This window comes from Acanthochromis polyacanthus, chromosome 14, assembly GCF_021347895.1.
Source record: "Acanthochromis polyacanthus isolate Apoly-LR-REF ecotype Palm Island chromosome 14, KAUST_Apoly_ChrSc, whole genome shotgun sequence".
Lineage (NCBI taxonomy): Eukaryota > Metazoa > Chordata > Actinopteri > Pomacentridae > Acanthochromis > Acanthochromis polyacanthus.
The window spans coordinates 30075834-30102434 of record NC_067126.1 but is presented as its reverse complement, the minus strand read 5'-3'; the positions used below and the strand labels follow the sequence as shown (position 1 = coordinate 30102434).

General features: G+C 39.4%; 2 protein-coding genes across 8 annotated transcripts in view; one reads left to right on the top strand and one right to left on the bottom strand.

Moving 5' to 3' along the window:
• The window catches only part of LOC110968601 (plakophilin-4), an 86586-nt gene extending 60484 nt beyond the window's left edge, over window positions 1–26102 (bottom strand). For 4 of the 7 annotated variants that reach the window (XM_022218524.2, XM_022218544.2, XM_022218537.2 and 1 more), the window contains exons 1-2: window positions 25907–26063; window positions 8715–8848 (exon numbers count right to left, since the gene is read on the bottom strand). In XM_022218524.2, coding sequence (XP_022074216.1) covers window positions 8715–8843 — 129 coding nt within the window. In that variant the 5' untranslated portion in view covers window positions 8844–8848; window positions 25907–26063. Of the gene's footprint in view, window positions 1–7384; window positions 7531–8714; window positions 8849–25906 lie in introns of those variants that run through there. The other 3 variants (XM_022218531.2, XM_022218553.2, XM_022218568.2) reach the window with 3 other exon arrangements.
• The window catches only part of LOC110968646 (coiled-coil domain-containing protein 148), a 30465-nt gene continuing 29235 nt past the window's right edge, over window positions 25372–26601 (top strand). Inside the window, exon 1 of the mRNA XM_022218580.2 lies at window positions 25372–25502. The gene's annotated coding sequence lies outside the window, so the exon portion shown is untranslated. The remainder of the gene's footprint in view (window positions 25503–26601) is intronic.

The window sequence follows — 26601 nt, the reverse complement described above, 5'->3', positions numbered from 1 at the left end:
AAGTGGAAACAGCAAAATGTGGCCTCGTTTAAAGCTCTGTGTAGCAGAGGACAGAGTCTCCTTTTTGGAAAAACTTGATTTCTCGTATATTAAACCTGACTTCAAAAGCAGCACATCTGCTTATTGTGTGGGCTTTTGCCTGCCATTTGAAAAGATTTTTAAAAGCTGTGTGATGCTAATCTAACAGCATCACCCTGTCACTGGTGCTTTTAATGCAAAAGCCTGTATCCACAAAGAGGATTCATGGCTATATAGTGCAAAAGTATTTCCCTATACATAAGATTTTTTTTTCTCCATTGACTGATTCTCTTGATCAAAATTTAATACAACAGTTGCTTTTGTTCTGTGCTGCTACAAGCTGTTGAACCTCATCAAACACTTTTATATGATGTTGCTGATGATAATAATGCCAAGGCATACTGCCAATAAATGAGAGTAGCTCACAAAGGCAATCTGTATCTGGAACAAAAAGCCAAAATGCTGCAGTGGTTCTATCACAAAGCCAGTGCAATTCACGCAGACCTGTGAACATGCTATCCCACGGAGGGATCAATAGTGTTGTGTCAGACAAAAAGAACATTGCTGTGGGCCATAATAAGAACAATGAGCAATCTAGGGACTGTCAATCTGGAGGTTGCTGTTTTGAACAAAGACTCCAGTGATTTGTGTGATTACCTCAGGATCAGTCATTTAGAGAAGCTCATGTGAGAGACATTTCGACACGGGATGATGCAGAGACATCAATCTCATTGGTGATTCACCCAGTAAACTTTTGCAACTTCCTCTGTGGGTGCTTGCTATCCCAAGGACGGTCCAGAAGTATTTACTACACTCCTACCTTCCTGCTTGAGAACAGCTCCTGCTTGCCAGTAACCGGGTCCTCTGTGTGCAATATTGATGGTGGCAATGACTATAGTGATAATGATGATGATGACAGTGATTGTGATGAGTATTAACAGGCTAGTTGGGGGGAGATCTCCCATGGCTGGGTTCAAAACGACAGTACTGTGCCAGACTAGATGCGCCACTCCTTTGACATCATGTCACATTGGGAGCAGATTATCTTCTCTTCCTTTTTCCCTGCTTTTCTGTTTTCCTCTGAGTTGACAGCCTCCTGTCACAGCGCTTTAGAGAACTATTCACAGGTGACAGCCTCTCTGACTCTGCCTCTCTCCATCATGCTCTCGCTTTTGTCCTTTTCCCTTCGCTCACCACCCTCTGTATCTGAGCATTTTGTCTTTCCTCTGTATATCTGAGCACTCTCCTTCACCTGCATCCCTCCCCTCTGAATCTGTCTCCCTCCTTCCCTCTTATACTTGTTCTGCTCCCCCATGGGGTAATTGCTTGGAGCCGGGCTTCCATTTTTATGACTATAATCGAGGCCAGAATGCTTATGCCTCTAGATTTCTCCTTGCCTGTGTCACAGCAGCAGGACTAGGCAGAGGAAGGCAGATAAGACCCTGAGGAGTGGAGAAAATCACTAGTCGATTGTAATTAGAGTCCTTATTTCGCCTATGGAAGTGGAACAGACACTATCGCCTACGGAGGGAACTCAACCTTTCTGCAGAGCTTATGGCATGGAATTGCATGATGGCAAAAACACTGCCTTTAAGGTTTGCCCTGCTCCCAAATATTAACTCCTTAAGCTGGGTCACTTAGACAAGAATGACTTTGACTTCATTAAAACAAGATATAGGCTTGCATGGGTGTCTCAAGAGGGTAATATTTCAGCCAGCTCATCAAGCTTTTAGCAGGCTACTGGAGTTGTGGCACTCAAAGCAAGGTCAGTGCTTGAGCTTTGCAAAGAACACAGAGTCTCTATGTATGTGTCTATGTCTGATTTGTATGAAAACAGGGTCACAGAGTGTAACTCCTGTTTGCCAGGGAGAAGCAGATTTGTCATGTGTAATAGACTCCAACAAAGCGGGAAAATTCCACTGTGGTGTTTTTTTTGTGAGGCAGTGTGTAGAAACACCACAGCGTGGCTTGCTTAAGAGGCCCTTTTTGCCAGTGGTGTGGTTCATATAGGCATGTCCAGGCGCAGCTAATAACAGCATCACTCTGAGGGCAAAGCCTCATAATGGAGGAGGAAAAGGAGCGCACCTAAACACTGCGATTCCAAGGTCAAGAAACCATAATCTTGACACTGGAAATGATTTTGTCGAATAGCAATTGAAAGAACTAATCGTACCACAGAATTATGTTTACAGTGTTTACATTACAGACAATAACAACAGTGGAATACTGCTACAAAATTATTGCAGATGCTTATGAAATTCATGAAACATCTTGAGGTCACAATTATATAACTGAACAGAGGCATTTTACACTGATGAGTATTCAGCATTACACCACATCATGCAATATTGACATCAACTATGACCGCTGGTACACTACGTATGCACACGTCCTGGGTACAGCAATACCTTGTCTCTCACAGAAAAAATGTTTGTTTGAGGGAACACCTCTACACACACAAAGCATAAGTAACTAAATGATCTCCCTCCTCTGCCCTTACCTAAAGCTCCTCCTACTTGAGACACAAATAAACCATCTGCAATCAAATAACACTGGGCTTCTGAACATGACACTTTAACAGAAATATACAGACAGAAATATATATGCTTACTACAAACAAAAGTGCTTCCACCACATTGGATCACACTTGTAGTGTAACTGGTTTTGTTAATCTTTGGTATGCGCACAATAATGTGTTCCAAACACTGCTTTGTTCACGGAGTCTTTTCTAGCAACAAATGTGTTTCAGTTTCAAGGATTAAGCTACTGACATGCCAACTATACAAAGTGAGTTTACGTTCTGTTGGTGTGTGAGCTGCTAGGAAAGCACAAGTATCGTCATCACCCATCATGCCTTCCTCTCTTTCTTTGTCCTCAGCCTACTGATGCTTTAATACAACATAACTAAAAATAGATACAGCATAATGAGAGGCCAGTGAAGACGTGCATGGGCATTAGGAAGTGCTTGGTGCAGAATAATCAAAGTTGACGCAACTAAAGAGCCCTCTATTTCTGCAGCTATTTCCCTCCAGGGATATGCAATAGAGAGCAGCGATGAGTTCAGAGTCATCAGGGAGATGCTCTTTAAAGACTTGACCTCTCACTCATTGATGCCTGTGCAGTGGTTGTCATAGGCTCCCTCAGCAGACAGCCAAAGGTCTCCTGTAGATTCAATTCAAAATCGAATCTGGCTCATTCCCAAAAGGCTGTTTAATGTTATGCTCGGAGCACCTGCCAGAATAATCTGACATCTAGACTATGAAAATTACTGCAACTAATATTACATCATTGTCTTTGCCCTAACTGAAATTATGTTCATATGTTGGATTAATTCCTTCAGACAAGCTGTCATTTATTTGCTTGCCCGCTACAACAACAACAAATCATATAAACCTAATATATATATAAAAATAACCCGCACATAACCCATAACCCTAACCAATCACTGTTAGTTACGTGTGCTGTGACAGTTGTGTGAGCTCATTCTAATCAAAAGAGCCAAAATGTTCCAAGGCTGCAGTGATGAATGTACAGTCAAACTCAGATAGACAGAATAAGCGACATCAAATGTGCTGAAAATTACATTTCTTCATTAATTTTTGTCAAGGTAAATGTGACACACTGCAATGTGGATTTCAGGTCATGAATCAGTTTAATGAACCATTCTCTCCCTTTAAATGAAAGCGTTTTAAAAAGTACACATTTTTGGCTTTAGGATGTGATGCAAAGATTCCTTTTATGTATATCTCAGCCTTTATAACTGCTTTCAGTAGAATCACTGCTGGATTTGCATTTTGTTTTTACTAACGGAACAGAAAGTCGCTTGAAATTTGCACAACATTTGAACAGACATGTACCTTAGCACTGTCCATATTACATGTGTCTGTGCTTCTGGATTTTCAAGTCAGAATCCTTGGAGGTATAACATCCTTCCACACATGACCCTATTTAATTTCAATTGATGCAAATGATGTTCTACCGTTGAAAAGTAGTACAGCCTAACATAAATGTAGGTTATTTATTTAAAAAAATCAAACACTCAAAGAAAAAATATCCAAATCAGACAATGACATAGTGCTTCCTATGTGCAGGAAAAGCACACAGCATTGGATCAGGAAAAAAAGTAAATCATTCTATTCATTATAGTACTGTAAACTGCTGAGGCCCGAAAGATTCAAAGCAACTTAACTGAATGTAGATATAATATACTGAACTTTTCTTTCACTCTGTGCTACACTGAACTTGAACCTGCGGGTCCTGGAAGACGTGCTGGCTACAAGCATGGCCTTAAGAACTAAAATATAAAATCTAAATGTCAGATGCAATAATATACATGATGAGGAGTTGTTATGATGAATGGTACTGACCCTGCCTCATAACTATAGGACAGAGTGCACAAATTGACATTGATGTGGATTCAGGTGCCTTTACACTAATTTAAATGTGATTTTGCGCTGATGGGATCTGGTGATATCACCCAGCAGTAAATGCAGTTATTGTCACATGTACACTGATAACAATTACATGAATGACTAGTTTCATAATATATGTGTGCACAAATCAATTTTTTTCAGTAATATTTGCACTGTGCACTAGACGGAAAATATTCAATTTAGATTCAGAATAACATGAATTTAGCATTTGGTGTTAAGAATGTTTTCATTTTTGTGAAAAACTGCTTCATATATTTTGTTAGTTCAGGATATCAAAAAAAATAGATAAATAGATTACCTATTGCAGGCCTTTGGAATTCCAAACACAGGTGCTTGCCAAAATAGTTTTGGCATATGGATGGAGTAGTGTTGGCAAACACCTGTGGAATGGAATTTGGTCAAAAAGTCCACAGATCAGTCTTGTGATTTTTCTACTGTGCATGTCTTTTTTAACAGGACATACACTCATCACACTTGTGACACAGTTAGAATTAAGATTTGGAAACAATCTAGTCCAACAATCCAGTCTTGGAGTGGCAATTTTTTTGTGTTACTTACCATGTTTACTCAACCAAAAGGGTACATATTTTATTGTAATGCTGATGTGGACATTTAAAAATCACTACTTCACTACAATCCATCATTCATAATTAGTCAACTCCACTTTTTCCCAAAATGTCCAAATACTAAAGAGCTAATTAAATTTAAATACATGAAATGCATAAAATGATGACCCCCCCAAAAATAAGAAGTTAAATGTGAAAAAAGTTAAATCTTTACTCTTACATTGTTACTTCAGAACAGTTCTGTCCTTGTGTGTCTCGTGTGACTGCGATTTGATGGGAGGCATTATATTCAAATTAAGGACAATTACCTCCGTCACGTCCATCATCAGTCACTGACAAGAGTTCTGTAATCTCTAAAGTTCACATCCTGGTAATTAACAGATCATAAAAATTCTGTCTATAATTCATGGCTTGTGTCATTCATGCAAACTCAACTTTAATTTAGATAGTTTTTGCAGCATTTTATCACTGCATAATGTTAACTGGATATATGAAATACTCTGAAAATGTTTAATAAAATGAGCCATTATCAGTCACTGTTAACCATTACAAATTATATAAACTATAATGCATTAGTAAGGTAATGCACCATGAAGAGCCTCCAGAAGGGTATCTATGCTCTGTTATGCATCCATGCTTAAAGTCTTTGGAACTTAACTGATGGGATGAAACAGTGTTTCTCTAAAACACATTTTCCTTTGTATGGACACCTCTGCAAATATATCGACAACTGTTGCTTTTTTGGGCCAAACAACGGCTTGTTTGAACATCTTAATATTTTTCCCAAACCTAGCTGTCACACACTGCTCTGCTTCAAAATCTCAAGGTGTTCAACTGGGTTTGATTAACAACTGGTGACTGTAAAAGCTACAACACATGACAGACCGCATCCAAAAACAGATCACTAAATAGCATTATATTGATCTTCATTGGCCCCTTTTTCATAGAAGTACATTCATTATATTCCTCATTTAACATTCCTTTTTTGACAAAATATTTCCAGTTAACAAGAACTTTGTTTAAAAAAAAAGGAAATAATTGTTAAACAACATTTGTTCAAAATCATGTTTAGTCTATTTTGTAAAATGGTAACAAAGAGTTGTATTATTGAAATTCCTATTGGAATCAGTGAGTAATAATGTTGGATTATCATCCTGCCATATTCCTGCCTGCCCTTTTTTGGTTTTAGGGGTGAAAGCAAACCATGGCTAACAGCACAGAAGATGCATTTTCCGTTAATGATGACATTAAAAAAAGAAAAAATAAATAATAAAATGGGTTGTCACATTTAATGTTGTAACATTCTGGTGCCTGCCTCTAAACTGAGGCAACATCTGACATCCATGTCAGTTCACATTAAATCAATTATACGTTCAAGAAAGAATCCCTGCATAAAAGCATAAGTCTTATAGTTTCAGTTTTCATAGAGAGCCAAGAAAACACAATATTTTAAAAAAAGAAAGAAATCAATGCCTTCAAACATCCTTTGCCAAGATTTCATGTTCCACTGTATCAAAAACGTCAAACACCTAGCAATGACATTCGCAATATGTGGAATAATTAAAAAAATAAAACGCAAAATAAATGGACAAGACACGTAAGAGTGCTAGGAATGCTAAGTCCACAAAAAAGACAGTCTGTCTGGATGAGTGCCACATCCTTTCACTGCTTTAATTACACTTAAGATGAAAGCGATAAAAAAAAAAAAAGGTCTTGGATTATACACGAAACACCCCCTTTGGTTAAATTAAATTTTTAGAAGATAATAAACACTAAAGAAGGAGAATTTCTAAAGTTAATACTGAATTATAACAGTTTATTTAATGTGTTTGACTCAGGCTTGAAAAGTGGCATGTGTGGTTGTTAGAAGCAAAAAGGGATGTGCAGCGAGACATACACTGACATTTAAGCTTTTAAATTGGGTCTGTTATAAACCATTATGGATGTGTCATCCAGATGGCGGATGCTATTAAAGAAGCACAGAGCAAAAATAGGACTCCAATAACCAGAAACTGCAGCACAATATAAGCAAATTCTAAAATTAAAGATTAAAAAAAGACAGGCGTTTGTTATTAGTCAGAAGGAAGGAAAAAAAGAAGAGGGACAAGCCCAAGCAAATGAACACACACGGAGAATGAAACCAAAATATGTTGGTGAATCTTTCCTTGTTTGGGCATCTGGGCAAACCCTGTGCAGCTGTAACTACAACAGTGACAGGAACAGAAGTTTAGAAAGAGAGAGAGAGAGAAAAGAAAAATGACGGCAGACAAGTAGTGAAAAACAACTGAAAGGAGAGAAATCTGCCAATCAAAAGGCAGAAAAGGGAACAAAAATAAAACATAGTACAGTCACAGAAAAAACACTTACCAAACACTCAGTCATCATAAGCCCCAGCCCAAACCATGACTGTGGCTACCGCACAGCAGGCTCGCATGTTTACATCGACAGCGCGCTCCCTCGAAGGTTTGCCTCTCGACAATCACAGGAAAACCTCACGCAAAAGCAGAGGGAAAAAAAAAAAAAACGCTCTCACACTAGCCTAGTCTCTGACCTCCTGCGTATTTTTCCTCTCACTCGCCCTTTTATTTGCCTCTTCAACTCCGTACTGTATAAACACCGAGGAGAACGATCATTTTACAGACTCGAGTCTTTAGCAGGAATCCCCTCTGAGGCATGTCTCAAGCCAGTCATTCTAAAAGCAACAGCTCAGGCAGGCTACTTGCTCTTCCTGCTTGCCTGCATGGATATCTGCTCTAACCGGACGAGCCGCTGAGGAATACTCTAGGGAAGGAAGTCACATCGACAGGTGCTCCCTCCTTCCTCCTTTCCTTCCTTCCTTCCTCACGTAAACAATACCCACTTTCCTGCAGTAAATCTAAATGGGACTTGTGCAGGCTATTTGACAATAAATACCAGAGAGCGCATTTAATTATTTTCAAACTTTGGCTCAACTAAAGTGTCATTCAGGGAAAATAAATGTATGTTAGAAATCACACAAGGAAATTAAAAGCATTAATAATGTGCAAAAACATCTTCAGCCCAGTTTGCCTTGTGCTGGATTTCAATGAATATGGAAGACTGGAGTGAAGCCAGAGGGGAAAGAAGTGTGTGTTTGTGTGTGTGTGTGTGTGCGTAACCAAAGGGAGTGTGGATGAATCACAGAGAGACAGGCAGAGATAGAGTGAGTCAGAGGGCATGTCCCTTGCAAGTTCTCAAACCCTGCTAGAGATGATCTTCCTGGTTGACCACTGATGCAAGTCAGGTCATGACTGCAGGCCATAAACAACCAATAACTCCTAGTCAAGCTCATTCCACTTAAAATTTTCCACAAGACAATTAAGTAAACACAGTCCTCTCTAGTGACTGTTCTGCTATAAACAAAAACCTTCTCATCATCTGCCACACAGAGAGATGACAACTTTTAACAGTGGCCTCCATGTCACAGAGGTATAAGCTATATGGCAACAGTAACAACACTAAGCGTGGCATAAATAAGCAGAAAAAAAAACACCATAAATACTTCACTCGGTGGATTTCTTCTTAGTACAATAGGCAATGTGTGAGTCAACAGGCAACGTAACATTCTGTAAATGTCATTGTACATAAATGGTTCATAAAAGTTGTGTGATATCAGAGATACACTGTGAATCAAAGGGGCTCTTAGTTCAGTGTGAATGGGAGAAACACACTACGGTACCTGTTCTTTGACGGATGCCAGGATGTTGTTGGCGGTGTTATCGGCCTGCATGTTGCGGCCAGTTGGGCTGTCGCGGATGGTCAGCAGAAGCCCCTCCTCCGTCACTGGGCTCTGCTCAGGAGCTGGCATTCCTCCTGTGCGAACACACGCATACGTACACACACGTAAACATAATGATCTAGTCACCACAGGCGCTCAGCTAAAAATCGTGTACACACATACCAGAACGCGTGCATGCGTGTGCAAACACACTTCTCTCATAAATACACAGCTAAATCAACCTCTCCCTGATACACACAGCTAAGCGATGCTGAGAAGTGACTATCAGTGGTCATGCACCACACCAGTAATACACAAACATACACCCACACATGCCATATGGCCCAAAGAGGAAAGGACTGTCAATGTTTTATGTCTGTGACAGTGCAAATTAATGCCATATGGCCTTGAGACAACACACGACTTAAATAACAATTTGTTTTTGAAATATAGACACATAAAAAAAAATCCAACACAAACAGAATAACAGAATGACAGCGAGTGATTCTAGTGAAACGACAAAATGGAATAGAAATTTCAGTCCTAGCAAAAGCACAAAAGCTGGCGTACAGTGTGTGTGCGTACAGGTGAACACAGTAAGTTTGTGTATTAGATGCAGTGAAGCGATTGCAGGAGATGAGCAAGAGCAGGCCTTTGAAAAAAAGAAAAAAAACAAGTCAGTGGCCCGACGGACGTGATAAGGTGTTCCTGTTTTGGCTCTCTGGCCTCTTGTCCTGGATTGAAATGAGAAAGCAGAACGAATAGTTATGGTCTCATTATATCTGTTGACAGAGAGAGTGTCAAGGGAACTCTGTTCAAGGTGGATCCATATTTACTGGAAGGAGCCTGTTGAGCCAGAAAGGACAGCTAAATGCTGCGATGGTTGCATCACAACTCAGAGCTGCAGAAGCAAACAAAAGCACGGGGCTAACAACACAGATGCTGTGTGACTTTGAGATTCACTGCTGCTGTCATCTACAAGTTACGTATAAGCATGTGTACTACATGTATAGGTCCTTCGAAATGGGACCCCGAGGTATTCCCTGAGTCAAGGCACTGTGAGCCCTTCTAGGTGTGATGGCTGTAAAAAGTCATGTGGTCTGAAATGACAGATCATGTTTTACTACTGCAAAGTATGTTAGTCCATACAAAATATTCGCCTGTCAGTCTCCCAGATTCCTTTCTGGTTCATTCATAGTTTTGCAACATACCGCTCTAACTCCCTCCCACCTCGACTGCAGCCTTTGAATCAAGGACATGGCACTGCTTTCCCAGAAAACTCGGCAACAGGAAACGGGAAAAGCTGTTTGAATCCGATATAGCTCCTCCTCCCTGACTTCTGTACAAACGCAGAAGAGAACAACACGGACTGAGTGCAAATTTTTTAACTGACAGTAGTTGCCAGCCTTGTCAGTGTGGAAAAAAATCTTTTTTGTTTTGTGTCTCATTATCTGGAAGGACAAAGAGAGGTGTGTAGCCATGGAGGATAGACACTACCATTGTCATTACTATTTATATAACAATAGATAGAATGTACTTGACTCGACCTTTCTATAACCTGCCTTCGATCAAAAAAATTACTCACTAGCCTAACAATAATGTCAAAAAGAGAAAATTCCTCATGCCTGGACGGAAATATGTGCATCGGCATAACGATTCCAAACTTCCCTGTAACAAAATGCACACTAAGCAGACTGTAGGAAATAGAGCCACTGAAAAAAAACAGCACACAAAAGGAAAGCAAAGGCTACTGGAAGCGCCATTAAGCAAAGGAAAACTGTGATGTGTATCTGAGCCTACCTCTCAAATTCCCCATTATATTTGGTCCAAAATGATTTCACTCTGCTTAGCTTTGACTCCTCTGCAGCTTTAAAATAAAAACGATGCTGCTGACAGCCTACCACAGTCCTATAGGCACATGGCTGACTGGTTCTTCAACATTTCTTTGCTTTTCCCTCCAAACATTGAGGGGGAAAAAGCCTGGCGGTTAAAAACCTTGGACTGTCAGGCCCCGAAACAAATCAAAGAGCAAGCACAAGCCTGAGAAGAAGGTAACAAGCTAACAAGGCAAGTGCAATCTGTGCACGTTTCAAGGCTGTCATTAGGTTAATGCCAAATAACCATACTGCGTAGTTCTCACAGAGTAAAGATGACCTCACTCAGGTCAAAACAAAGAACCAAACTAGTGTCAAATTATTACCATTATGGTAGTCTCCCCTGACTAAGCAAAGGCAAAACACCCAAACACACTATATGACAGCATGACAAAATGACAGCCAGCGAAACATAACTGTATTTCATTCAGTGTCAGATTTGCCTGATTCAACAAGAAATAGTAAGCATCTCTTTTACTAGAAACTATTTGTAGTCGAGCTAAATCTTCCTTCTAAAGTATTATAATCCTCAATGTCTCCCAGTCTGCCAAGAAAAGTCTTAGTCTGACCCCACCCTGACACACTGGATCACATGATCTACTGACCTCAGACTTGGACACTCCTCTGAGCCTCTTACACAACCCTTCTTTTAGTGACTGTCTCCAATACTAAATGTAGTTTATAGCGCAAGGAAGGAAAAAGAAGAAAAAGTGACTGTGCAGCAGTGTTAAAAATCTAACTATGTCTGCTAGTGTCAAATCTTAATGGAATAGCACTTTTTTAAGGAAATAGCACTCGAGAATTGAAACAGATCTACTACCCCAGGTTCAACTAATGCCTTCATGCATCAATTTCATATACAGACATGGATTCATCAGTGCTCTGATCACTCTGGATGCCACCTGTGTCTTTTGTCACCTTCCCCAAGGAACAATGCAGTAGCAAATCTAATAACTGCCACAGGCTATGTTTACATGCTCACAGGAAAACGTGTTACTGGAAGAAATCAGGTTAAAGGAGGTAACGAGAGAACATGTTTACACACAGCACAGTAACATAATAATTGTAACACCTGTGTTTGTATGCAGCTGGTCAGTATGCACATTTCTCCCAGGACATATTTTGAACCAAGACTGCATAGTTAAGTGATATGACCGATTTATCATTCTGAAGCTTGACGATTTTTTTTTCCTTTCTGGTCAGAGAATTTGGATTGACTGTGCAGTGAGAGGTCAGGCTCTAAGCCAGTAGACTAGTAGAGCAAACAAATATTCTGTGGTCATGTCTCTGAATTTTGCAGATATCTTGCAGCAAAAAATAAATAAATAAATAAAAATAAAATGGTTTGGACTACTTTGTGCTCACCAATCAATACTCAGTAACCCATAATGGCACAGTAAAGATTGCATTTTTTCCATTTACAAATTTGCATCTGATATTGCAATGTTGGTTTTGTTTCTCCTATATCATAATCATATATCATGTTGTTCCAGGAACATCATTACAACTGATCATACTGTTGGGATGTCATAGTTTTGTGAATCAGGGAAAAAGATGCTCAAATACTGGAAACATGGCTCATGAAGTTTTCCTTCAGGCCTTTCTAGCAGAAACCCTTTCGGAATTCAGGTGAGGTAGTATAAAGACCAATAAAGTTGGCTAGGTAAATTCTGTTAAATCTCTGAAGATCTTCTCATTAATAATTTTAGAAAAGACCAGTTTTAAAGCAATGAATGTTCTGAGGAGCACAGTAAGTAACCTTGTGGCAAAACTGAGTAAAGCCTTGATTAGGGAGTCAACCAAGAACCCAACAGTCACTAAACAGACTTCTAGGAGTCCTCTGCAGAGAATGACCAGCATCTCAAAAGTGTTCCATAAATCAGGCGTTTATGGTACAGTGACAAAGCAAAGGTATAGATTCTCATCACGTGGCTTATGTGTTACATGGTGATGGCAGCATCACATTTTGTGTGTCAGGAGCCATATGGACGCTTCACCTTTCAGCAATCCAAAACATACAGCCAAGGCAATGCGAGAGTGTCTTGGGGAAAAGTCTCTGATTACATAAACCGAATAGAACATCCGTACACAGACCTGAAATCGGCAGTTCAGACGCTTCAAATCCAATATGGCGGAGCTTGAGAGAATCAGCAAGCAAGAATGCGATATTGTGCCCAAATCCAGGTGTGGAAACCTTGTAAAGACTTATTCAAGAGGGTTCAAAGCTGTATTTTCTGCCAAAAGGGCTTCTACAAAGTACTGAATTAAGGGATCGGGTACTTTGGTAACTCAGAGATTTTAGTTACTGATTGTTAACACAAGTTATTGGGTATAGAGTAATGGTCAAGAATGTCACTTCTGTCCATTTAAATTTAAACACAATACATTAAAAAGTGTGCAAAATTTGCGGAGGTCTGACTTTTTATTGGATAATTTTGAATCCAAGGACCACCAATATGAGCAACATTTATAGCTGTAATAAAAAAAAAATGCTGCATGATCTGTAAAATGGTTAACGTGCAAACTGACTTACTGCAATGCGTACACAAAGTTTATTTTAAGTTAAAAAGGCCTGTGCATGACAGATGGTAATGATAGCCACTTTGAGTCACGACAATCCTGTAAACTCTGTTTACACTTCATGTGGATCAGGGACTGTCGTGACTCAGGAGGATGCTGGATCCTGACTCTGGCTAGCTTGCAGTCGATCCAGGGATTGCATTCATGACAAGCATATACTGTTAAAAAAAAAAGTCTGATCTGAGCTCTGTTGACAAGATTGTATCTCTGGTGGGAAGATATGAAGCTGTGGAAGTTGAGTGAACACTGTGTGGATTCTGCTATAATCAGACGGCCCCTGCTGGGTAGTTAGTTAGCCAGCTGTCTGCAGATATAAGCCTGATGTCTTGTCAAAACAAACCGTACAAATAAATTAGCAAACTTTCAGTTTCTGTCCCATCTCTGCTCAAAGCCATCATTAAACTTTATGTACTTAGCTGAAGCACTGATACTGACGAACAGATCCTTTGCTATCTTTGCTTAATTTTTTTTCATATATATGCCTAAAAGGTATACATGTGTCATATTGCAGTCTGTTTGCACTTGAAAAATGTTCTAACCATGAAATGTACTCTTCAATATTGAGCAAATTATACAATGATATACTCAAGGAAACAACAGTGGTGCTCACTTGTTGAACGTTAAAGTTTTGAGGGTAATTTCTAATAAGTGTTTCATGCAGCATTGACACGTCATGAACCACCAGGCTAAATTTTACCAAATAGATAAAATTAGATTTCAGAATTTTGAAAAATAAGGAGTATTCTTTGCCATGAAATGCTGTGAAGATGTTTGCTGAAGGTGTCGACTGACAGATCGATTGACCCAAATAAACCGTACCAACTGTGCAAACTGACCTGATTTCATTCTAACCTAAGGTAGATGTGAAAACACAAATGGACCATATTCCGGGAAAAATAATGAAATGGTCTAACGCCACAGTTCAGTGATACATAGATCAGTCTCTGACATAATTTCAATAATTATTTTCTTGGTTAATTTTCATGTATACAACAAAACTATGATTTTTTTCCCCACACTGACTTTAAGTGCACAAAAATGCACTCATCAATTCCTCACCTGCCTTATTTCTCATTTTTTCTTAAAGTGGAGATAAATTGCCATCACCTGAACACAGACAGTGGCCCCGTAAGTGGTCCTTTCAGTCCAACCAATTAAACCCATTATCTGTTGACTTACAGGGAGAAAGATTTGCCTTTAGCTGACTGAATGACATCACAAACATTAAGCACAAAAAATGCAGATGAGCCTTGAAATTATTGTACATTAGCCTGAATTTCAATTGCAGAGGATCTCAGAAAAGCAGCCCCAAATTGCTGAGCTATGAAGGGCTGGAAAATCTATGGCACAAACAGCACTGAGAGGTGCTTAAAGAACAACTTGAAGGGCGAATTTTCACTAAATATATACTTAATTTTTCTTGGAAGAAAAGCAATGCATTATTTTTGGTGTGTTATGACACATAGTCCAATAATGAGGCAAAAAGAAGGAATTCTAAGCAGTGCTCTTAAAAAAAAAACACATTTTCCCAGCTGGTCATATTATGCCACATACTGTAAGGAGTGGTCTCTGCAGTAGCACACTGTACAGAAAAAAATGTAGTGAGTCGAAGCAGTTGTGATTAAGATAATTGTTCTTCTTTGCTAGTTTTACTTTAAATTTCACTTTTTGTAATCACAGTGTGCAGTCCTCATTTTAGACAGGTGGAATATGCTCCTACAGATGTGCCAAATTTCCAGGTGGGATGTCTGTGCCAGGACCGTGTAAGCTTGATAGCTGGTGTGGTTTCTTTGAAGCAGAAATGAAACCACAAAAATCACAAAATACCTGCTTAGAAGAGCTACATTGTGTGCAGTAGGCTAATAAACATTTTATACTGTATCGAGCTTAACATCCCCTTCAAGCTCAAAGCCTCCACCGCATCCACCCTCAGGACGTCTGAAATAAACATGAAGGTGCCAAACCAAAAACAGGTTTGGTTCATATCGAAGTCGGACTGGTTGTGGCTACCTAAAAAAGGGTAATCTCATCAGTGAAACCAGCTGGTGTGTTTTTAACAAAGATCCACATCCTCTCAGGCCCCTGTGACACATGATTGCTTCTAACTTATCTTGAGTGACCCAGCAGCATTTATGTAGCATGTGAAAGCTTTGTGGGGAGACATACAGTCCCATTACTAATCTCTCAGCAGCTACAACAACATCCCCAAAGACCCACAACACTTAATTGCTTCTTTCAAAACAGTGTATTGACTTTCCTGATAAAACTAACAATTTTGGTCCAATATAATTTGTCAGAATTCGCCAGGATGAACAATAACATACTCCGAGCGCTATAAATAGAAACAAAGATGCAGCTCAAAAATCATCCGCTCAAAAAGCATCCACAACAGCACCATTATGTTTTATGGGAAGTGACAGAATTCTGAAATAATTTCTGAAATCCTCTACTGCACACACTATTAAACTAAACACACAGTTTGGAAGTGCTGACGGAAGCCCTGACAAAGTAATTGCTCCGAGCTGAAGTGAGAGTTTGCGTAATACAAATGTGAGAATCTGACAAATGCGCAAATGGTTTTACATAAATTGCATGTTGCTAATCAACCTCAGACGGTATCCAAGCATAGCCACATTGTGACTCCATAGTGTGCCGCACATGCAATATTCTTTTCAGGAGGATGATGAATCCTGAGGGTGTCCCAGATGGTGGACTTGCCAGCACCAAAACACAAAAAAAGTTATTATTAGACGCCTAAATGTTTCACTTTCTACTACTCTCAACAGCTGAAAATGCTTTGCTCATATCGACACACCCAAAAGCAAAGGAATGTCTACTTTCCAGAGCAGAAACAGTCTGACACACAATCACTCTGTCAATAATTACCCTGAAAAAGCCCAAGAGAATGATGCAGTCTCCTTTAAATAGACACATACCTGTCCTTCTGTTGATATAGGATTAGACAAGGTGAGACGTATGAGGCCAGCTGGAGGGGAGACAGCAGTCCGACAGCGTCTCCTCCACCTTCTTCACTAAGTGGTCAAGCAAAAGAAATCATTCAGAAGCTGCACCCATGCCTACCTCACCCCGACAGATGTTGCAATAACCTGAGGCCTATGTGAGCATGTGTGTCCACAGGGAAGGGCTTGCCTCGAGTAAAGGCAGGAAACACCGTCATTGTACAATGTTTGCACCACACAATTGCACACACACTAATGACACACACCATATGCTTATGTTCTGAGCTGCAATTTATCATGCAAGGCATGTTTACTCAAAGAAGACACCGGAAAGATGACTGTGCTGCCAAATAAACTATGTATGCACTGTGCAGCAGTAGAAACTTTTAGTGAACAAGTTCCTACAGTGATCATTCACCTTCAAAATCATTTCCTCACAACAATACCCCAACTAATGGGGAGCAGAGACGCTCAGCTGAAGTCTCATCAGCTGTTTCCAACATGTCACCACCTGTAATATGCTGTGACAGAGCGGTACATAAATTATTCCGATTGCATGCAAATCCCTTAAATAGAATCAGAGTTTGTGCTACACAGACATGCTTCATCCTGTCACACATTGTTAGACAAATACATTTAACACCCTAATGCCTTTCTGCCTACAATTGCAATGCAAACACGACTAAAACAGAAATGCTCCCCGTGAAAGAATTACAGCATATTGTTCTGTGCATCTCCACAGAAGTCAATACAAAAAATTAATCCATTGTATAATAGATGTGGCACAAGACAAATTTGTTCATTATTTAACCTCATCTAACGGTTCAGTTTAAAATGGATTTAATCAATGCTGCAAGATTAATCAACCCTATGCTCTCCATTTGCTGCGTCAAAAAACATTTCCCTGTTACCGAGTGATACCCATCTTTATATAAGATGGATATTAAATTGCATGATCATGTTTAGATTTCATGTCATGTAGGATTCTGAGTGTGAAGTCTGACTATTTGATTACTATATAAGACTATCTGAAATAGCAACAATTGAAAAGAAAAATTACCCCTAACAAATGTCCCGCTATTGGCAGTGTTCTGGCTCTCACAATGTAAAGTGCCACTGCAGTGAATAACTGAGCTCACGCAGCACTTTATATTATGCTAATTACAGCAAGACATGAACTACCGTCAGAAAAACATAGGCACAGAGCTATGATATATATAAGAGGAAGAGTGGCTACATTTACTGTCACAAATATACTTTATTCAAACATATTCCTGCATACCTGGATAATTTACTGTTGAAAATATGACTTTCAGAAATCAATGTGATCTCCCATTCATTTTAGTTTTGTTAATGACCAGCTGTATTCTCATGATGTCTTGGATACAGATTACCTTTCTTTTAAATATAATTTCCATGACTCCAAGAAACCTCAGTATGGAACACAATATGACAGAACAGAATCAATTTCTTTCTAACCATAAAAAATAATGTCTTATGTTACTGCAATCACAACATCAAATTGTCAGGCTCACAAATATTTCTTCCAGTCCCCTGCTTGTCCAATATTTCATGTAAAACAAAACCAAACACCTGCAGCACGTCTAAGAAAAAGCAATGCAGCAATTACTGTGCTTGTTGTAGTCGCATGAGAGCAAAAAATATTAACAACAGACTGACAATTATTTTTTCAAAAGTGTTACATTTATGGTGACCTGGATGAAACCAAATACTAACAATTTAGTTAAGTTAGAGATCATGTCCCTCTAGATCATTGTACGTAGTAAAATTAAAATCATCTGAAAGAGCTGGGGAATGCTCCTGTTATCATCTAAACAGGTAATAGCTTTTCTGCTTTTTGATCTTAAAATTATTTATTCTGCCACAAAACATTTTCTCTTGACAATCTTCATGCTCTACATCGGTACAAATACGCACTGATCTTCTGGCTTTAAGCTTTACTAAACAATTTTTCAGTAGAGGCAGTAAGCTATTCAAGACAACAACAAAATATTGCGATTGAAAGACCGAAATACTGAGTTCACCGACACTGACGAGCGAACTTTTGTGAATTTGGAAAAACAGAACACAACAAAAGTAAACTCCTGTTCCTGTGAAATAATATGAAACCAGAGAGGGAAAGGGAGACGGGCATGTAGAGGCCTGGCGCTGTACTTCCTGATGACTGATTTGCATTGGCACAGCCTACTCAATGCCCCGTGCTTCACAGTGGACAGGCAGGGGTCATGAAACAACGTGCTGCTGTCCATTCAAATTTGAGTGCCGCTACTGATAACCGCAGGAACAAACTGAAAAACAGAAACATGGTGATGAAGCAGAGTCCTTCCAAATGAAACAAGTCAGATGATGTCACTTACTGTTTATAAGCACAGTTTCAAGAAAACTTTGACAGTAATACCCCACTGTAGAATGCACTGTGTTGCATTTTTCCCACCATAAAATAATGAATAATTTACAGTCTAAGGTCATTTTGGTTTAGATATACCGGATAGTAAATTTTCTTTTCTTTGCAATAGTATGCTGTTTGCATCAGTACCATCTTTCTAAAAATATAAATAAAAATACTTGGAAACAAATGGACATAAGTCAAAATAAGCTCAATCCACGCTTGTCCTTTTTAGCACCACACTCGTAAAGGTGTGTGAAATGATTCAGTTACTGAAACCCAAAGACGATTGAAGAAGTAACATTTTTCTAAATGTGAAACATCTGTGCCTTTAGTTTGCAGTCTTTCCAATGCAGAGGGACACTTGAAAGCTTGCAAGTAGAATGTCTCATGTCAAATCAGTGGGATCTGACAGAATCCTACATTACATGAACACACTTTTTCCAAAGAGGCGCAAGTTCATTCATACAACTTCTCAAGCTAGACATATCCTAATGGTAACAATCCATATTTAAACAATTAAGCTTACTACAATAAATTGCGCTCCAACACAGTATTTACCACTAGTAATGAACTTTAGGTATGAAAGTGATGTGTTGAAGGACTGTTTCATTTTGCGCATTGATATTTTTGCAATGACCTCATGGTAGCAGAAACACAAGATGGCAGGCTGTTGTAAAAAATAATGCAGCTTAGGAAGCAGCAAGAGAAACAAAGCAACTCCAGTGTTTATAGGTATTGTAAACTGTACTTTACAGTGCACAATGAAAAGCTACAGTGGTTCCAACAAAAATCAATACCGACCATAACTGATGACAGAAATATTATGAACATCTCAATAAAGATATGTTTGGTGAGCACAAGAAGGATTTTCACCCCAGAGGACAGTAAAGATGTACTCTATGCTATTCGGTTCTGTTGGGTGAATATTTCAGTTTCTGCTCCTCTTAACAGAGAATGCTTGAGAAAAGTTCACAAGAAAATGGTCACACTGAAAAGACTGTTATTTTCTGTTCAAGAAGAACATAATATAGATTTATGACACGATTTGTAACAATAAAATGAATGAAAAGCATTCAACTCGTACTGAAACGAAAAGAACTCCTTCCAGATCACATGGACTTGGATAACAAAACCCATAAAAAACTCAGAAAACAGAAAAACTGAACTAAGATAAATGTGTAAAATCAGCGCTTGCACCTTACCCATCAGGACACCAATATGCATGGAACCATGATTCAGAAAGGAAGAAGGAATTAAGTTACTTAAGTAAATGTCACTCCAGCCAACCAAGACCAGCTGACATTTTAAAACAATAACCGAGTTCAGGTGAATATACATTTTACTAGGACACCCAGATGGTTTAAAATGTTTTTTTTTTGGACTTTTACAGAGCTTTCAAAAAGGTGTATACCTTAAGATAACTGAAATGTCACTGCATACTGAAGTGGATGAGGAGATTCTGTCAGATGGCACCATATGGATAAGCTATCAAAAGGGATTTAATTGAAGAAATAAATCACACCCCACGCATTGATAAAACACATTTCCCCTTAGTTCTATTCTATAATGTAGGATGTGTATGACTTTGCAGTTCTGCTGCAGTATGCATGGTTTTATTTCAGGCACTCCCTACAATTCATTTCCTCAGGGTGCTACACAAGTGTGGGATCATCATATCGCACAGATATACTCACTATACTGCAAATCTTTCTGTATATCCAGTGTATGACACAATAACATGCCACTTCTGGTCGCATTAGCAACGAAACATGTGCAGCTCTTGTGTGAGAAATGTTTTTTCAGCATTTTTTGGGGGGTATTCTGGCTTCAACAAGAAATCTCAAATGATGTGTGAGCACCTGGGAGTGAATGTCCATCCAAAAATAAAAGAGCTTGGCATTGTTCAGGGTTGCTGGTGCATGCAGAGGAGAGTGCACTTCAAATGCCAGAGAAGCAGTCCTTGCTGAGACGAGAACGAGCCCTTTAACAGGTTGGATGAGCTTGCAAGCTGGCAGCAGTCATAGTTTCTGTAGTAAAACATCGACACTTTACAAACAGAAAAGAGCTGGTTCTTCTGGCATAGTGCTTCTTGTAATACATCTGCAAACTAAGCTATGTGTTACAGGATGAAAAAAAAAAAAACCTCAAAGAGCAGTGTCTCATTCATTTAAGTTTTATCAGTGCGTGCACCATTGCCTTAAGGCTACAAGTTTGCCCACTTTGATGTTGTCACTGTATCAGGTTACTCTGACAAAGAAAGAAGACACAGTATAAGCTTTGATATCATACAGCCCACATCTGCCTCTCAACTCCACAGCCAAATGCAAAGCTTAGGATCTATAAAATGTCATTTTAAATGCCATGTGCTAGAACTGTATTTATTTGTTCATTTCCAATGTCAGCAACTCCCCTTTTCAGAGGTAATTTGACTTTGTTGCAGTCCTCTAAATGCCTTGACATTTAAAAAGTGGATCTCTTATGGAAACAGGTGAGGCAGACAAATCCTGCAGATTGTTTACTTTTCAGTGGGAGCGGGTATAGCCCTTGTGGTCACTTGAATGACATTGGGGAGATGCCTTCACCTTCTGACTAAACACAGGCACCTAGTGCACTTGCATACCGCTTTGGGGTGACACCTGATCCCACAAACAAGCAATTCCAGCTTTGCAAATGACCAAACCAAGAAGCACACAGCCCAAGTGTATGTTTGCAGTTTATGTGCTGAAAAAGAAGTCAATTAAAGGATTAAGAATTGATCAACAAGTTTAGAAAACAACTAATCGTTTGGGATATTTTTCACACTGAAAAAAATCAAACCTTTGCCAGTTACAATTAATGAAGAGGGGATTCTCAGTTTTTCTCTGTTTTGCAACACTGCAAACATCCATTAATGTAAGAAGTAGAGCTGCACAATTATGGTCAAAATAAAAGCTATGATTATGTTGATTAATACTGAGATCATGATTATTCATTGATTTTAGAGCAAAAACATTTTATTACATTTTCAACAGAGCTCTGCTTTTACTTTCATGTTGTGTTACGTTCCTGTGAATGCAGGCGTAGCATTCGTTCATGACCATCATGATTAATTCTGCATCCTTATTCAGAAGATCGGTCAGACAAAACGTTCAATCGGCAGAGTTCATCTTGTTGTGTGGCAAAATATAATTTCCACTTTTAAACTATCTTCAAAAATTTCCTAGTTTACACAAATTCACTTAAAAATCAGTGATGGAAATTTTCACCAGTTGCTTCCAAAGAAACACCTAAAAGTGCATACATTTAAACAAGAGCATAGCATATAAAACCCTTTGAATTATTTAAAGCAAAAATTCACTATTCAGCATTAAGAGTCATTTAGGTCGTGACACGTTTTTATGACAACAGAGGCTACAGAAAAGGTTTTCAGGGGTGCTTATTCATTTTGTCATGCACTGTATGGGGATGGACTCTCTACCACTTCTCCATTTACCATTAGTGAAGAAATAGCTTTTGCCTGGGGCGATAATGTGAGTAGCACTTTGAAATATTCAACAAGGTATTATGTGCCCTGTTGAGGTAATTCTGCTTCTAGATAGGCTTAGATAGATGGGATTGTTTTAGCAGTCAGCTTGCAGGAGGACTCCACTAGCAAGGCTGCATGTGGAGCAAACGGCAGTGGAAAAGTTCTGTCTCCCCACTGCTGCTTTTCACATAGACACTGCTGAGAGCCCGTCTTTCAGACTCAGCATGTCGAACCGATGGAGGTCGATTTTACTGGACAAAATTCTATTGTGCACCTAATCTCTAAAAGCGCTGACATGCTTTGTGTTCTGTATTATCTTTAGCTGTCTGGAATCCAACCAAAGCATGAAATGGGACTCGTTCTATCTGCATATCCAGTTAGATCAACAATCAGCTAGCAGCCGCACATGTCAAGGCTTATCCACACATGCCAGCACAAGGCTGAATGCAACACATGCATGAATTATAGCTCTTCAATTAGTTGGCATTAATAGTTTTTTGTTGTTGTTTTTTTATATAAGATCACGGAGGGAATGCCCAGAACAGGAGTTATTACTTTGCTGAATCTTTACATATTTGTAGTGAAGAAGAATGAATGTTTTTAAAATGGAGTGTTGAAAAAAAAAAGTAGCTATAACAACTTCACACTGGAAATTCCCTTTTTTATTTCATGTGGTTTGCTCTAAAGGGCAGCAGAAAAGAAAGAAAGATTAACTCTATTTGGACCAAACCATGCAAATGTGCGCTGGAAAGAAGTTATGTCGGGTGGATTTGATGAAAAAATAATTTATGTGCCAAAGGATGAATAAAAGCTTTTCTTTGGTTGATCGCTACTGCTACTATGAACTATTATTATCATCCCACACTGACTCTACATCACAGTAGCCGAGGCAACTTCACAGAAAAAAACATAGCTATTGAACATCACTCACGCTTTTGAACAAATCTGCATCATTATGCAAACTATTCAATAATAGAGTTCTAAATGTATACAGAAAAAGTCAATCCCAATTTCTGTTTGTGAACAGTGCATCTTTGCCTATTTGTCTACAAATTCATAAAATGTTTTGAATACCCTGGCCTGACATCATAAAAGCTACATTCCAAGGGTTGGTAACGGAGGAAATGAAACACAAAATGCTGACTGACATTCAGGAAAAACTTGACTTTAAAGAGTACTTGACTAATTGCATTGTACAAAGTGGACATTGACCTTCTCTTGACTTGCTGTAAGAAGAATTTGATACTTCAATGCTTTACTTAAATACCCACAGATACAAGGAAAATAGTCATTTTGTTTCCAGGCATACTGGCTATGAGGCAGAGACTGGAAATACTTTCCTTTTCATAAAATGGTGTGGAAACACTTTTTGATCATGGTAGAAAAAAGCAAATCTGACATGCAACATGGGGGTTAGGGATTAAGCCTTGATGTTGGGCCAGCATTAGAGGGTGAAAAAATACAAGGAGTAGAGGCCCGCCAAAGGGCACTAAACTATTCAGCTGTTGTCAGTATCTATTAAGAAGAATTCACCATGAAGATTGGGTCAAACAATCACACCAACACACAAGTGATGTTTTGCAATGGTTGTGTTTTGTCTGCTGCAGCACAAAAGCATCTGCCCTGCAAACAATGCTATTTTTCCAAACATCTACTAGCACCTGCATACTCACTACAGATAGTTTCACAAACATGCACCACAATTTTGTACAGCAAGAGTGATAAAGAGCAGCGGGCATGACAAATGAAACCGACACCTTGCCGGCTGCATGTCTGACCAGCTAAAACCGCACTCTCCCTCTGCCAAACCCAGTTTTACTGCTTAAAAAGAAGTGTGAACTGCTATAAAACAAAAACCAAGGGAGATTTTGACTCCTCAAACTGAAATCCTGCAGTTTCTTCAACTGCACAGTAAACCACCCTGAATGGTTGTCAGCTGTGTGGCTCTGTGTGTCTAGTGCACTAATGTGAATCACGAGGGGCATAACCAAGAGATTCCTGTTGAGCGTGTGCGCATGGATGTGTGTGAGACCGAGTGAGGGAGTGTGAGAGAGCGTTTGCATGGTATTATTTGCCATATGCACTTCCCCTGTTAATTGGCTGAAATGAAATCAACTTGCACGGTGGTCACATCACTGACGCACGCAGATAACCTTTTACCACTTGCATGGCAACAGGAGAGACTTCAGGCAGTGCTCCTAGCATCTTTCATGCGACAGTAGGAGTACGAGACTTGACCTTTAGTGAATGTCCATCATAGCAAAATTTATAACTGCTCCTTCAGCATTTCAGTTTTCCCTGCCTCGGTTTTAGCAAGACTTAAACATGACACAGAGGGATTAAAATACCTTCTCCCCTTGGGATGACATTCTGCACACTAGAATTTTAGGGACAGTTTATGGGGATTATTAGGAGCACTGAAGACTAAGCAAAGGTTTACCATTGTGCCTTTCCAATCCAGTGTTTAATATATGTACATGGCTCCTAATAAATAAAAAAACAGACATATTTTGTTCCAAGGTGAGACGAGATAATGAACATGTGCCTTGTCTGAAAGCGTAGATTTCATTTGAACATGGAGGGAGGTGGAGGTACACATTCAGCAGGGGCACAGGCGTAAATTTCAGGAGGGATGCATTGGTAAACATCCACTTCAGTCATTAGAAAGCATGCATTTGTCCCCCACAATAAAAGGGGATGTTTATTTACTCTGTCTTCATTTTTTCCAATCATGAAATTGTACAAAAAGCACACAGAAATCCTTCAGCATGCATGAAATTAAGTGTTTGATGCTCCAAAAATCATGGGGGAGGATGCCCCTATGAACCTCCTCCCAGTATGAAATCTTCACCACTTATCAGGGGAATGTCCTGCATTCTGGTGAAAGTAATTTGCACATTTTCTGCATCAATTTATGGTGGAAATGTCTACACTAATGTGAAGGAAAATTCATAATTCAGGGCTAATGTATAATGTTTTTACCCTGTACCTGAAATTCTATGTCTAAAGGAATAAACACTGAGTGAGTGGCAAAGGATTCACCTAGTTAAGAATGATGTGCTAATGTTACACATGCACACATTTAATCAGGTAATCTGATTATTTATTGACAGCCAAAGCGGAAACAATGGTGAGTCCAGCTTGTCATAAAAAGGTAGATTTTTCTTGCACAGTGCAAAGCAATAGCACCCGATAAAAGAAACGCCCTGATATAAATGCAGATTAGGGTCATTAAATATGGCGTAGTGTGAACGTAGCTGCTGAACGTGAGGGTAAAAGGTAAGGCAGTCTTCTGGGAGCACACAGTTTGGCTCTCCGCCCCTCGGCGACCTCGCATTCCAGAGATTCCCACACTCTAAGCTCACCTGCCTTTTCCTTCCCCACTTCGCAGCACATTTTCAAGGACACTATCGGGATAAAGTGAGTTTTTATAGTACATATTTTTAAAGAAAACTAACGCCGGAACAGTTGACGCTGCTAAGTTTTCATCCTCACCATTAGGCACGGCATTGGAAAAAAGAAACAACAGCGCGTGAAGGTCCCTCAAAGGTGCGCGTTGTTAGCGATGAAATGGTCACAAGAACAAGATTAGCGTAGTATTAGATTGTTTCCCCGCTGAGAAGAAGCCTAAAGAAGCTCGTCTTGTCATGCCAAAGGGGCTACCACTTTCTTTTCACGGTGAATTCAAGACTTTCTGAGTTCAAGAAGCAGCCCGTACCCCTCCTGCCTTGCGCACAGATGCTTTCATTTTTCCTCTACGTTTTCCCCCCAATTCTTCTTCTGCAGTTAATCAAGCAACGAAAACAGAAAATAAAAGCACTTACATACGTGAGGAGGACTGTTGGTGCGAGGGCTGAGCTGCGGCTCGGATCTACATTGGAACGTGTAAGTTCATCTGTAAAGTCCCGTCGTTTAGTCCCATGCATGTGGAAGAATGAAACTCGCGTCCATACTCGAGAGAAGAAGACGACCCCTCGGCTGCTCCCTGCTTCCACCAGCAGTCCCAGGCAATGCGAGCGTGCATGACGTCAGTGGGAATGTGGGAAACCAATGCGCACTCCTGATTGGTTGTGACCCGAGCAGGAGGCGTTCCCAAGGAAGTGCTCGCTGTTGAATTAACCAATGACAGAAGAGATGATAGTTACCTTAGTTACCAAATTTGTCAACCCAAATACTGTGCAGGGAGAGCGGGTAGCACCAGGTAAGCTAGGTGGCTAAATGTTCAGTTTACTCACAAAACAAGCAATTAATACTAGTCGTGTGTGTTGCATTTAGCTATATTATGAAGCTCTATAAGTATTCCCCATACTGTTAACGGCTGTGTGTAATTTCAGGAGTTAACGATGTTGTGCGCCCTTTTCTGACATTTTTCAAGTTTAGCCTCATTAGTATCGATTATCTGCACTAGAACAGCAACTATGGATATTAATAATAAAGTTTTTTTGAAAAATACCTGCGTTAGAGTCTAACTTGAATTTTAGTTGCTATTCAAAGGTAGTACCGTGCTTTACTTGTAAAA